The sequence below is a fragment of the Triticum dicoccoides genome, chromosome 5B (genome assembly GCF_002162155.2).
Source record: "Triticum dicoccoides isolate Atlit2015 ecotype Zavitan chromosome 5B, WEW_v2.0, whole genome shotgun sequence".
Taxonomy (NCBI): Eukaryota; Viridiplantae; Streptophyta; class Magnoliopsida; order Poales; family Poaceae; genus Triticum; species Triticum dicoccoides.
Window position 1 is genome coordinate 543218187 of NC_041389.1, and position 12210 is coordinate 543230396.

Consider the following 12210-nt stretch of genomic DNA (forward strand, 5'->3'; position numbering starts at 1 on the left):
AGCCAACATGGGTATCCAGATCCCGCTGTTGGTTATTGACCGGAGAGGCGTCTCGGTCATGTCTGCATGTCTCCCGAACCCGTAGGTTCTACACACTTAAGATTCGGTGACGCTAGGGTTGTAGAGATATGAGTATGCAGTGAACCGAAAGTTGTTCGGAGTCCCGTATGAGATCCCGGACGTCACGAGGTGTTCCGGAATGGTCTGGAGGTGAAGAATTATATATAGGAAGTCGAGTTTCGGCCATCGGGAAAGTTTTGAGGGTCACCGGTATTGTACCGAGACCACCGGAAGGGTCCCGGGGGTCCACCGGGTGGGGCCACCTATCCCGGAGGGCCCCATGGGCTGAAGTGGGAGGGGAACCAGCCCCTGGTGGGCTGGTGCGCCCCCCCTTGGGCCCCCCTGTGCCTAGGGTTGGAAACCCTAGGGGTGGGGGGCGCCTCCACTTGCCTTGGGGGGCAAGGCACCCCCTTGGCCGCCGCCCCCCCTTGGAGATTCAATCTCCTAGGGCCGGCGCCCCCCTGGGGACCCTATATAAAGAGGGGGGAGGGAGGGCAGCTGCACCCATGCACTTGGCGCCTCCCTTCCCCCTTGCTACACCTCTCCCTCCCGCAGACGCTTGGCGAAGCCCTGCCAGGATCCCTGCTGCATCCAGCACCACGCCGTTGTGCTGCTGGATCTCCATCAACCTCTCCTTCCCCCTTGCTGGATCAAGAGGGAGGAGACGTCTTCCCCAACCGTACATGTGTTGAACGCGGAGGTGCTGTCCGTTCAGCACTAGGATCATCAGTGATTTGGATCACGACGAGTACGACTCCCTCAACCCCGTTCTCTTGAACGCTTCCGCTCAATCTACAAGGGTATGTAGATGCACTCCACTCTCTCGTTGCTAGATGAACTCATAGATTGATCTTGGTGAAACCGTCGGAATTTTTTTATTTTCTGCAACGTTCTCCAACAGTAGTAAGGTGTTGCAGATTAGAGCACCATCGGCAGTTTTTGAGCACCATGGCAAGGCAGAGGTGCTCTGTATGCCCCGCATCTTCAAAAGAATCATTTGATGCAGTATCCCAAAAAGTAGCATTATCTAAATGTCTGGTTATGAAAATCCTATGAGCAGAGATAACACACTAATCAACTTTCTGCATTTGATTACTTAGTTGTGAGCTAGAACCTGAAGAAAAGTGAATTAAGCTAGATCCCAAATAGGCAGTCCGACATCTTGGCATTCAACTGTAGGAGATGATGAGCTTGAGAAGTGAGATGGTTCTGTTGAAGTGACAGTGTGTATGGACGGTATGGCCACTAACCGTTGCGTCCATATGTGGGGTTGGTTGGTCCTGCACCTCTTCCGGCGGTAGCGGCTGGGCGACAGCTGAAGATCATTCTCAAATTCGAACTCCATTTTTTAAAAGATTTCCTATTTTTGCACGTTGATCTTGATATGGTATATAGCTTCCTGCTACTACTCTTACCATTGTCCAATCAAGTTCATCCATGTCAAACTCTATCAACTAGAAATAGAGTTGTGTCAAAGAGAAGGTTTGATTGTACTATTTAATTGCTCATCAATTTCATTTTCTACTTTCTTCAGTTGGAAAACTTCAACCTAAAAATAAACTGGTGATCTATACGAAATAACACATCAGTTTTCTACTGAGTTATGCCTCACTTTTTATTGTCTCAGCAGATTAGGGTAATAAGTTGATGGTCATTCTCTACTTTGTATTTGTATTTTTTATGAGATTGATCCAAGAAAGAATTACATGTGTGCAATATTCACTAAATTGTAGGGTTGTATAGCAAGGCGTATATTCTCAATTATTACTCTAGATTGTCTTATTTTATAAAGTATTTTGTTTAGTGAATATATATTTCAAAATTTCTCACGTACTGTGTCTGCAAAGGAGAAAGGAGCTGATTGCAGGACACTAAATTGTTCTTGGCTGCCAAATAAGCTCCGCGATCGCTTACACATGTATATCCATATAGTCTCGGTTATCTAGGATCAATTTCAAGAAGGCACTTGAATATTTTTTATAATGGTGACATATTTTGTCAATTTAATATACTTCCATCTCACTATGTTGATTTATTCATGCTATTTTGATGAGGATGACATCAATGCCAGTTCATGGCTACGCAAGGCATCAATTCTGATGATTCGTCATAGAGTGATGTGTTACTCGTTGGGCCTTTAATTTGTAGCAGAAGCAGATGAAATAAACTCTGAAAACTAGATCATTTTTGCTCATATGACACGAACGCAATGGGATTTTTTTAGGGAGTTGATCATGCTTGCCTTTCCCTGAGCTCCAGCCTTTCACTGACTGGCGAATCCAGGAGCACCCAGTATGACAACCTCCCAGGCATGACATCGTTGGAGAAGGTGACAACCACGCACTCCGTCCACCATCGTTCACCAGCAGTAGCAGGACGAACCGTCGCCGTAGCCACCAGGCTGAACCATAAGACGCCTCAAAAACATATGCCAACAGTGTGCTTTCCTATGATTGGATTATTAACCGTACTATTCGTTTAGGTGATGGGGCAGCCGCCAACTTGGGCCTGCTGAAGAACGACGACTTTGCAGGAGGGGATGGAGTCGGGGAAGTTCATGTGCCGGTGGGAGCGGCGGTTCCACAACGAGATGGTCGTTCGTCACCTCTGAGTTGGAGGATGGCCAAGGCCGAGATTGTTTTTCACCACCGAGCTGCGGTAAGTAAGGAATGGCTAGATTTCAGAAACATAGAAATTGTTGGTTCAGATATATATTTGTATTTGCAATGATACACATTGGATCACATCAGGCAGAGGTTTTTGTAGCATACAAGTCAGATTTAGAATTTCAAGCTCAACAACAAAGAAACAAAAGTAAACCCATCAGAAATTCAGCAAAGGTTCAACGTGTTCTTTGTATGGACAAAAAATATATATGTTGTGGTGAGATGGGGAGGTGCAAAGTGAGGATGCATATTTTTTTTCTTTAACATGTAAATCTACGAGAATATATCAATCATGCTTGCATACATTTTAGCCTCCAAATGATATGACAGATTATATTGGTTCATTTTTGTTATCTGACTTGTGACGGTTCATAACTTTAATGCTTTGATTTTGCCTTATAGGGGAGGTGCAAAGCAGTAGCAGGACGAACCTTCGCCATAGCTGGCAGGCTGAGTTTGAACTTGGTATTAAAGGATTTGGAGCAGGCTACATCTGTGATGACGGGATTGGTTATGCATGATCTATTGGTAATGAAACACTTTCCTTGGCTGTACCTAATCTTGTATGTTCCATTCTTTTTTCCTTTTGAGTGGATTGCTATATGGAATACCATCTACTTCTAATGAATCTATATGTTACTTGCTGCCTTTTTTTATTTGATAGATCCAATAACTATACCAATGAATAGACTTTTTTGTGACTGATATATGATTCACTGATATAAATGCTATATATTTTGCATATGATATGCAAGGTTACCTGAATCTCCTCTCGTATTTTGTTTGCCTTTGTTGCTTTGTATAGAAAATAGCCTACTTAGGCAATTTTGGTTTAGCATGTATGTGGTTTGCTTACTCACTATTGACCTCGGTGTCACTATACCTGCTTCTAATACTCTGTAGCACTGAAATATATGCTATGTTACTCTTAATCAGGCTTCTTTTGTACTGAACTTTATGTGATGCTGCACTTACTCATGCTAAATCCATTTGTTTACAACAATAGTGGTTACTTCTCATCCGAGCTTGAGCTGTGGTGAATTCAACCGATGTTTCGACCGCATACGAGATGTCGTTCTTTTGGTTTATCAACTAATATTATCATATATGGACGTGATGCCTGTACAGAGGCATTTTGAATCAGTGTGGTAGTAGACTATCTATCATTGTTGTAAACTATGTGTGATAACCGTCATGAGACCGTCCTTCGGATGGATTTACTACTCCATGGTTATTGTAAATTATGAACGAATTATGATGCAGTTACATTGTTGGTTTTCTAATCTACTCCCTCTGCATGTGTTAATGTATATACTAAACTTTGGATTCCTACCACCTTATCATTATCTGGTTGACCAAAATGTTGAGACCGGTACCCACGCGCCAAGGCCCGATCCCGATCTAGTATGTTACTAGTCCATGTTACCACCTTCATAGTGGGAAGTGTTGTAGGTGTACTAACATACATATCTTCAATTATTGCTTTGTAGACTCATTTTGTATTGGGAACTGCTATGTGATGGTAACATATTATGTTACTCTATTTGTATCTCTCTTCTTTAATTACATGACACATCATCTTTTTTGCTTATGTGGCATCTATGTTACTACTTATGTTACTCCCACTATGACTAGCCTTATACGCAGTAAAGAAAACCTAGCAGTAGGAGTAAGGTGGTATCTATTCGCAAAAAAAAGAGAGGTGGTATCCCTCTTTGAAGGAGACTGAAGCTGGATAAACTCTTGCGTTTACACCCATAATATGACCTTCCGATACACACTGCGCTTCTCAATTTTCAAGAAATAGCCATGAAAATAACCATGAAAATTAGGTGCAGTGAATGATGCTCTGTTAAGGAAAATTACATTCTGGTGAGAAATGTCTATGCTGTTCAATTTTGCAGACTTGTGAAATATTTATTTTGGACTTGTGAAATGTTTATGTTGCTCAAATGGCATATATGGATGGGAAATGTCTCTCATCCTTCTAACTAAAGCAAAACTAGTTGTGTGTGTCCCAAAATTTTGGCGCATTCCAACAACCCAACCAAACGATTAAAGTGGCGTTCCCGAACCGGGTGATTCTAAGTTTTCTAACTATTGAAAATAAATGGTCAAAACAATTTCGCTATTATAGCATTTTGAGAGACAAAATTCTGTTTAGTATTAAAAGCACATATGCTTCATAGTTCATACACAACTCTAGAAAACGGCATTATTATAACATATCACCCCTTTGCAAGAGAGTTTGTGTCTCTTTTTCCAAAACTGGAACAGTACATAGCCCTTCGTTGCAGACTTCCCACTCAGAGTGATCAGGACACAATAATTTACATATAATCATCATCATCACTGTCAATCTCCTCGCAGCAGTAATGTGGATACGTGCGACCGGCCAAATACGCACCACTAGTGGGGTGCTTAAGGTCTCTATCTCTGCACCCGAAACAAGGGCCTTCAAAGATATCAAAACGTGTGTTAACATTAAAGATGGCCAACAAAAAATGGAAGGGAAAAACAATACAAATGTACATACCGTAGTCACTCTGTTCCAAAGGGGTGCATAGATAAACATCCTTCTCCCCCCCTACAGTAGGCATTTATCTCAGCAAAAAATAACTTTGATATGCCATCCATTTGTTTTACTAGAAAGTTAAAGTGCAGATATTCTGTTGAGCGTTCCAGAATTTGAGTCCTCCCTTTCACTTCCACAAACTCCAGCTCATCTGGCTGAAATATCAATGACACGCCTTAATTAGGAATATAATCAGCTCTATATAGTAGATTCAAAATTGCATGTCTAACTTCGAAATAAGTCAAGGCGTGGTAAGTTATTCCTGTCAAAGAATGTGGTTAGTTATTAATTTGGGTAGCTATAGGTAAAATGTAATTTGTGTTAACCTGCATATTGTTTTGCTTGGCGTAGGCGTTGAGCGCCGAAACCAAGGTCTTGCGTTCACGCTCTTGCTTGCGTCTCCACAGATCCGCACGGGTTGGACTCTTGGGCCGGAGGCTATTCCTAAGCCTGGTGGCTGCTATGCAGGCAGCGGTCATTTCTTCAAGAGTTTGTGTTGACGTCGACGATCCAGGAGTGGGATCCTCCCAGGTCTCCAATCGTGTGTCGTAACTGCAAAAGGAAATAAGATGTAAAATTATTAACATACTCCCTCCGTTTCTTTTTACTCTGCATAGAAGATTTGGTCAAAGTCAAACTACACAAAGTTTGATCAAATTTAAAAAAATATGAACATCTACAATACTAAAACTATATAGTATGAAAATACGTTTCATGGTGCATCTGATAATATTGATTTCATATTGTGAATGTTTATATTTTTTAATATAAAGTTAGTCAAACTCTACAAAGATTGACTTTGACTAAAGCTTATATGCGGACTAAAAAAACGGAGGGAGTACTAAAGCTTGATCAACGACAACTAGTATGGTTGCAGCAAAGGGACAATTGAATTTTAGATTTTGCATGAATCGGTTCCATTAACCTACTACTTTAACCGTTGTGATATTTAGATATTTCAAACCACAAATTGGGAATTAGATATTTTCTCTGAGAAGCTAATTAGTCGGCAAAGCCCTCTGTGAACCATCAAATTTGAGACCAATAGTTCGGACCAGATGGTACAAGAATTATGTATAATACATTGAACAGAACAATACGGTATGCTACGGTGATTAGTGTGCAGTAAATAGATCTGAGCTCTCTAATTTTTAATCTAACTGATCGCTGAGGCCAAGAAGCCAAGTCTGACCAAGCAAGGCGACATCAAGCATGCAGAAAATAAGTGGGATAAATGGCTGCTGCATACATACGGGTAATACTGGGCACCATCGTCCTGATAAGCGGCGCGGATTGCCGACATGATGTGCCGGCCGCCGATCTCTCTCCGTTCCTGAACCTTCACCGTCGCGCAGGCAGAGAGGGAGATCCGCCGCCGTGGTACCGGGCCACTTTGGTTTATTGTATGCAGACACCCTGGGAGAAAAGACTCCAGTCCATCTCGGTTTCGGTACGGGCTCCCTGAACTGAGCCTGGATTAGCTCGCGTGCGCGGCCCAATTGACTCTCGTGGCAACCCGCGATGTCGCCAGTCATTTGCAGATCTCGTGGGGGAGCGACATAGCGCGGCCCGGCCCATTTCGGGGTTTCACCCCCAACCCGTTTTAGGAAGGTTCTACAACCTTCCCCGAACCGGGTTTTTCGTTTTTTTATTTTTATTTTTTCGTTTTTTTGTTTTCCCTTTCTTTTTTCTTTACTTATTTTTTTTCATTTTTACTTTTTTTTTAATTTCCGAAAATCTATTAATTTGTGATTTATTTTTTAAGTCGTTAACTTTTTTTTGGAATGATGAACATTTTTTCAAAACCATGGTTTTACATTTACAAATTGGTGTACATTCTCCAAAATGATGAGCATTTATTTTGTAACAGTGAACACTTTTTATAACTCACGAACATTTTTTCAAAATTATGAACATTTTCTTAAATTTTTTAACATTTTCTAGAAATTTGTGAACATTCTCTTAAGTCATGAACATGTTTTTGAATTCATGAACAGTTTTTCTGAATAATGAAAATTTTAAAATTATAGACTAAATTTTCAAAATCTTGTACATTTCTTTCCAAATTTGTGAACATTTTTTTAATTAGTGAACATTTTTTTTGAATCATGAACTTTTTTTCAAATTCGTGAACATTTTTAGAATTAGCGACCATTTTGTTTGGATCGTTAATATTTCTTTTCAAATTGTGAATGTTTTTCGAATTAGCGAACATTTTCTTGAATCCCGAACATTTTTTTCAAATTGGCGAACATTTTTCGAATTAGCGAATATTGTTTCGAATCATGAATTTTTTTCTCAAATTTGTGAATATTTTTCGAATTAGCAAACTTTTTTTGAACCGTGATTTGTTTTCCAAATTCACGAACATTTTTTGAATTAGTTAACATTTTTCTCAAATTCATGAATATGTTTCAAATTATCAAGCATTTTTTTGAATCATGAACATTTTTTTCCAAATCCACAAACCTTTTTTGAATTAACAAATATTTTTTTTTGAATCATGATCTTTTTTCCAAAATCATAAACATTTTTGTAGTTTGTGGACATCTTTTACAAATTCGTGAACAGTTTTTGAATTCCTGAGCATTTTTCTCTAATCATGAATTCGTTTCAAAATCGTGATTGTATTATTAAAATTAGCCACTTTTTCTGAAATTTTAGAACTTTTTGATATCCCGAATTACTGAAAAAAAAGGAAAAAAACAAGGCGGCGTCCCGTCCGGCACATGGGCCGGCCCAGCAGTGTGCGAAGGGGGGAGCGGGGGAGTGCGCGCTCGCTTCTTCCGCAGCGCGTAGGTCGCCATATAGGCGCTCCCTGAGCGCTGCAGGCGCCGTTTCACGTCCCTGGCACTTGCACGGACACGAAGTGGGCCGGCCCAGCAACCTGCTGAAAAGCAAAAGGTGAAGCAAAATTATCAGTGAAAAGTGGGTTCCCTCAAAAGCAAAAGTCAGTGAGAAGTGGGAATCGAACTCCCGACGCCGAAGTCATCAGAAACCACACGAGCTAACGATTGCACCAACGCTAGCTACTTAATTACATTAGGAAAGCTGTGCTCTTTGACCTTTCAATCACTAGAAACATTAAACATATGCTATTATATACCCACTATAAATTATATATTTGAATAAAGAAAACATAAATGTGAAAATGCATTCACATAAACCATGAATTCAAAAAAAATAAGTTTGCAAAAACAGGAAAAGTTTGTGAATTTGAAGAAAGTTCATCGATTTTGAAAAAAAGTTCACCGAATTTGAAAAAAGTTCATCGAAATTGAAAATGATTCATCGAATTGGAAAAAAAGTTCACGAATTTGAAAAAAGGTTCATTGAAATTGAAAAGAGTTCATCGAATTTGAAAAAAAGTTCACGAAGTTTCCGAAAAAGTTCATTGAATTTGAAAAAAAAAGTTCATGAATTTATAGAAGACTTCGTAAATTTAGAAAAAAGTTCAAAATTTTGAAAAAAGTTCATACATTTTGAAAAAGTTCATCGGATTTGAAAAAAGTTCAATGGGTTAGAAAAGTTCATCAAAATAAAAAAAATCATTGGATTTAAAAAATAAGTTCATTGAATCAAAAAAAGTTCATTGGATTTGAAAAAAAAATCATCAAAATGGAAAGAGTTCATCGATTTCTAAAATAAGTTCATCAAAATGTTAAAAAGTTCATTCAGTTTCAAAAAAGTTAATCGAGTTTGAAAAAAGTTCATTGAACTTGAAAAAGTTCAATGAAAAAGAAAAAAGGTCATCGATTTAAAGAAAAAGTTCATGAATTAGGAAAAAAATCATCTATTTGTAAACATTTCACTTATTTAAGAAAAAAAGAAAATAGGAAACAAAAAAGAAAAGAAAAAAAAAAGCAGAAAAATGTAGATGGCATTTCCTGTATGGATAGAAAAATGGAAAGGAGATTTGTATTCACGAATCAAGGTGGTGGCGTAGTGGTTCGTGAAGTAAGCTATCAACGGAGAGATCCTTGGTTTGATTCTTGGCTGCACACTTGCTCTCCTTTTTTGAGTTTCAAAACGGGGTGAAAATGGTAGTTGGGCTGAGCCCAATTAGCGCCGCTGCAGGCCCCGGTTAGCGGAAAACACCTATAACCGGCGCCTGCAGCGCCAAATAGGAAATGCCACAGATTCGGCCTCTTGGATAGTTGGATGGGAACCCCTAAAAAAAGGATAGTTGGATGAGATCCATCCGCATACTGATCTTCCTGTTCAAATTTCCAAAAAAAAAAACTTCCCATTCTGAAGCTATATGGACAGACCCATCCATCATAGGCAAGGAGGAAGTATGATAGTTCCATTAATGCCGAGTTACTAGTAGTAGGAGTAGTACTGAATTAAAATTAAAATCAGATCTCTTCCCTCCTCCACAAGAAAAGCTCTTCTCCCGTCGGCGTGGCCGCCGATCCGTACCATCTTTGATGACCTCTAGGTCATGGAGGTGTTGAGGATCTCGGCCCCCTGCCGGCGGGAGGGACCCCATTCTCTTTCTTGTTAGATTCAGCTTCTTGGTTGGGACTCTGTGGCGGCGGCGATGTCCCTTAGTAGGAATAATGTCTCTCATGTTCTATCTCCGTCCCGATGGTGCATCTAGCATCGTTGGAGGGTGTGTGGAGGTTTGTCTCCGTCGGATCTTTTGGGATTTGGTCGGTTCTGGTCTTCGGTGGATCTATTCGAATCAGGTCTTCGTTCGTCTTCGTCTAGGTGTTTACAGGTTTGATCCTTCTTATCTACGACTTTCTTCATCGGTGATGATTGCTACTCTGGTGCGCTGGTCCTATGGGCCCTTAGCACGACGACTTCCCGATTGTCTACTATAACAAAGTTTGAGGGACGTGCGATGACGGCGGCGCACCTTCGGCTCGCTCCAGTGCTTGTAGTCGTCGTTAGGTGGTCCACGCACATGGTTGTAATTCTTATTACCTTTGTTGTTCTTTGTACTGTCATGATTGGAGATGAATAGATTGAAAGTTTCTCGAAGAAAAAGGAGTAGTACTGAATTTTGGCCCAAATTTTAAACCTGCATGAATGCGCACATGAACCACCATTACAACCTCCTACTCCTTGGTCTTTCGAACTAGCAGCACTACCTAGCTTGCCTGCCGAGGGAAAGTTACTACTACCCGGTCGTGGCTTGGCTTGCAGCTTTGGATCGCTAGCTACTAGTATATTGATTCCCACTCCACTGGGAGCTGGAGCTGGATCGTTCAAGATCGCCATAGGCATATCCTATCCTGTCGATCCACGCACATGCATGATGCGTGAGCCGGTGCACATCTAGTTGCAAGGCACTTGCACGTCGTTTCGGTCAAGTCGATCGCCGGCATCCTAGCTAGCTTCTACGTTGGCAGCTGCTAGCTACCCTGCTCGATCGATCGGTCCCTGCCCTGCGTGACTCCCCGATGTGATTTTACCTACTGTCCTTGGGAAAAGGGGACGAACAGACCATTAAATTCGGACGAAACCATTGCTCCTGCAACTGGTGCTACTACTGCAAGTGCATGCAGCTCATCTCATTCTAGGAAGTACTCCCTCCGTTCGAAATTACTTGTCGCGAAAATAAATGTATCTAGACGTATTTTAGTTTTAGATACATCCATATTCGAGACAAGTAATTCCGAACGGAGGGAGTACGTATGAGAGGCATGATGGCGCGGCAGCTTTTCGTTTTACCACCACCAATGACTACGTACGTAGGCTGCCGTGTACCACGACTAGTCCAAAATCAAACAGAACGGCCAGCTACAAATCCAAATGCGGCATTAGGGCATCTCCAATGCTGGCATCCAAAACGAACACGGTATTTGTCGGTGGACTGGTCCGCAATAGTTGGCGGACACTGATGCGGAAGTTGGCTATCCAACCATGCCCGCATACATTTCAAAGTAAATTCGAACAAAGTGGATGAATTTCATGCAAACTGGATCATTTAAACCTAACCAAATCCATTACATATTCGACATACTTCAACTAAACAAAAGGGACCAAAAGTTAATCGAGTCTAAGTCTTCATCGGCGACCATGAGCCACATATAGCATCTGACCTTCAAGTCCTTGTTGTTCTCCTCCGTGTTCATGCCAAGCAGTTGTGGGTCCTAGAAAGTGAAGGTACGGTCGCCGACGAGGAAGAATAGGACATGAGACAGAGACTAGCCCACATGAGACACGAGGCGCCGCCGTCTTCCATGCCCTACTCATCGGAGTTCGTGCCTTGGCCGTCGCTGGTGGAGATGAGGTTGACAATGGACGTGGACCTGCCGGCCTTGTGGTCAAAGCAGCACCAACGGGGACCAGTAGTTATCATGGTAGAGACTTTTGAGTGGGTCCGGGGGCTGTGACAGCGGTGTGGACACCCATAAAGCCTCACTGGTTTGCCCATGGGAAAACGAATGTCTAGACCGGTCCGCGGACCAATGTGGTACCGTGTTGGATGGCAAAATGAGTCCAAACCGTTCGGTCCGAATGGATGTGGATGGTTTGAGGGCCCACATTGAAGATGCAATATGACCCTTAATAAGATCGCTTTATTGTCTCACAAGCCAAGGCTAGTGTATGCCCATATGGATGAAGGGTTGATCAATGGAGGGTTCTTTTTGTTGTGAATCATCTCATGCATGTAGGATGGGGGAGTGGCTACAGGTTAGTTGATTGAATTTGGGTCAGTCGTTTCTTTTACAACTTTTTTTTAGCAACCGCAATTTTTACAACTAACTGGCCATCGGCGGAATTTTTCTTTCTCTTTTTCTTTTTTGAGGGGTTAAAACCAAGCTTTATTGATCAAATTCCACCTGGTGTCGGATACAAAATGTTGAATATGTGAGCAAATTACTGCGAGATTTAATCCGAATAAGCACAAAATAAATCATGACAGCAATAGCAGAGATTGAACTAATCATGCGG

The 12210-nt window shown here is 41.3% G+C and overlaps 1 protein-coding gene across 1 annotated transcript; it reads right to left on the minus strand.

The window, feature by feature from the left end:
• Positions 1 to 4909: 4909 nt before the first annotated feature.
• Positions 4910 to 6681, minus strand: LOC119306076. The gene is made up of 4 exons (XM_037582410.1): positions 6555 to 6681; positions 5628 to 5853; positions 5263 to 5456; positions 4910 to 5181 (listed from the first exon to the last, which is right to left on the minus strand). The coding sequence occupies exons 1-3, from the start codon at positions 6602 to 6604 to the stop codon at positions 5268 to 5270; spliced, it is 465 nt and encodes a 154-aa protein (XP_037438307.1). The 5' UTR covers positions 6605 to 6681; the 3' UTR covers positions 4910 to 5181; positions 5263 to 5267.
• Positions 6682 to 12210: the final 5529 nt, after the last annotated feature.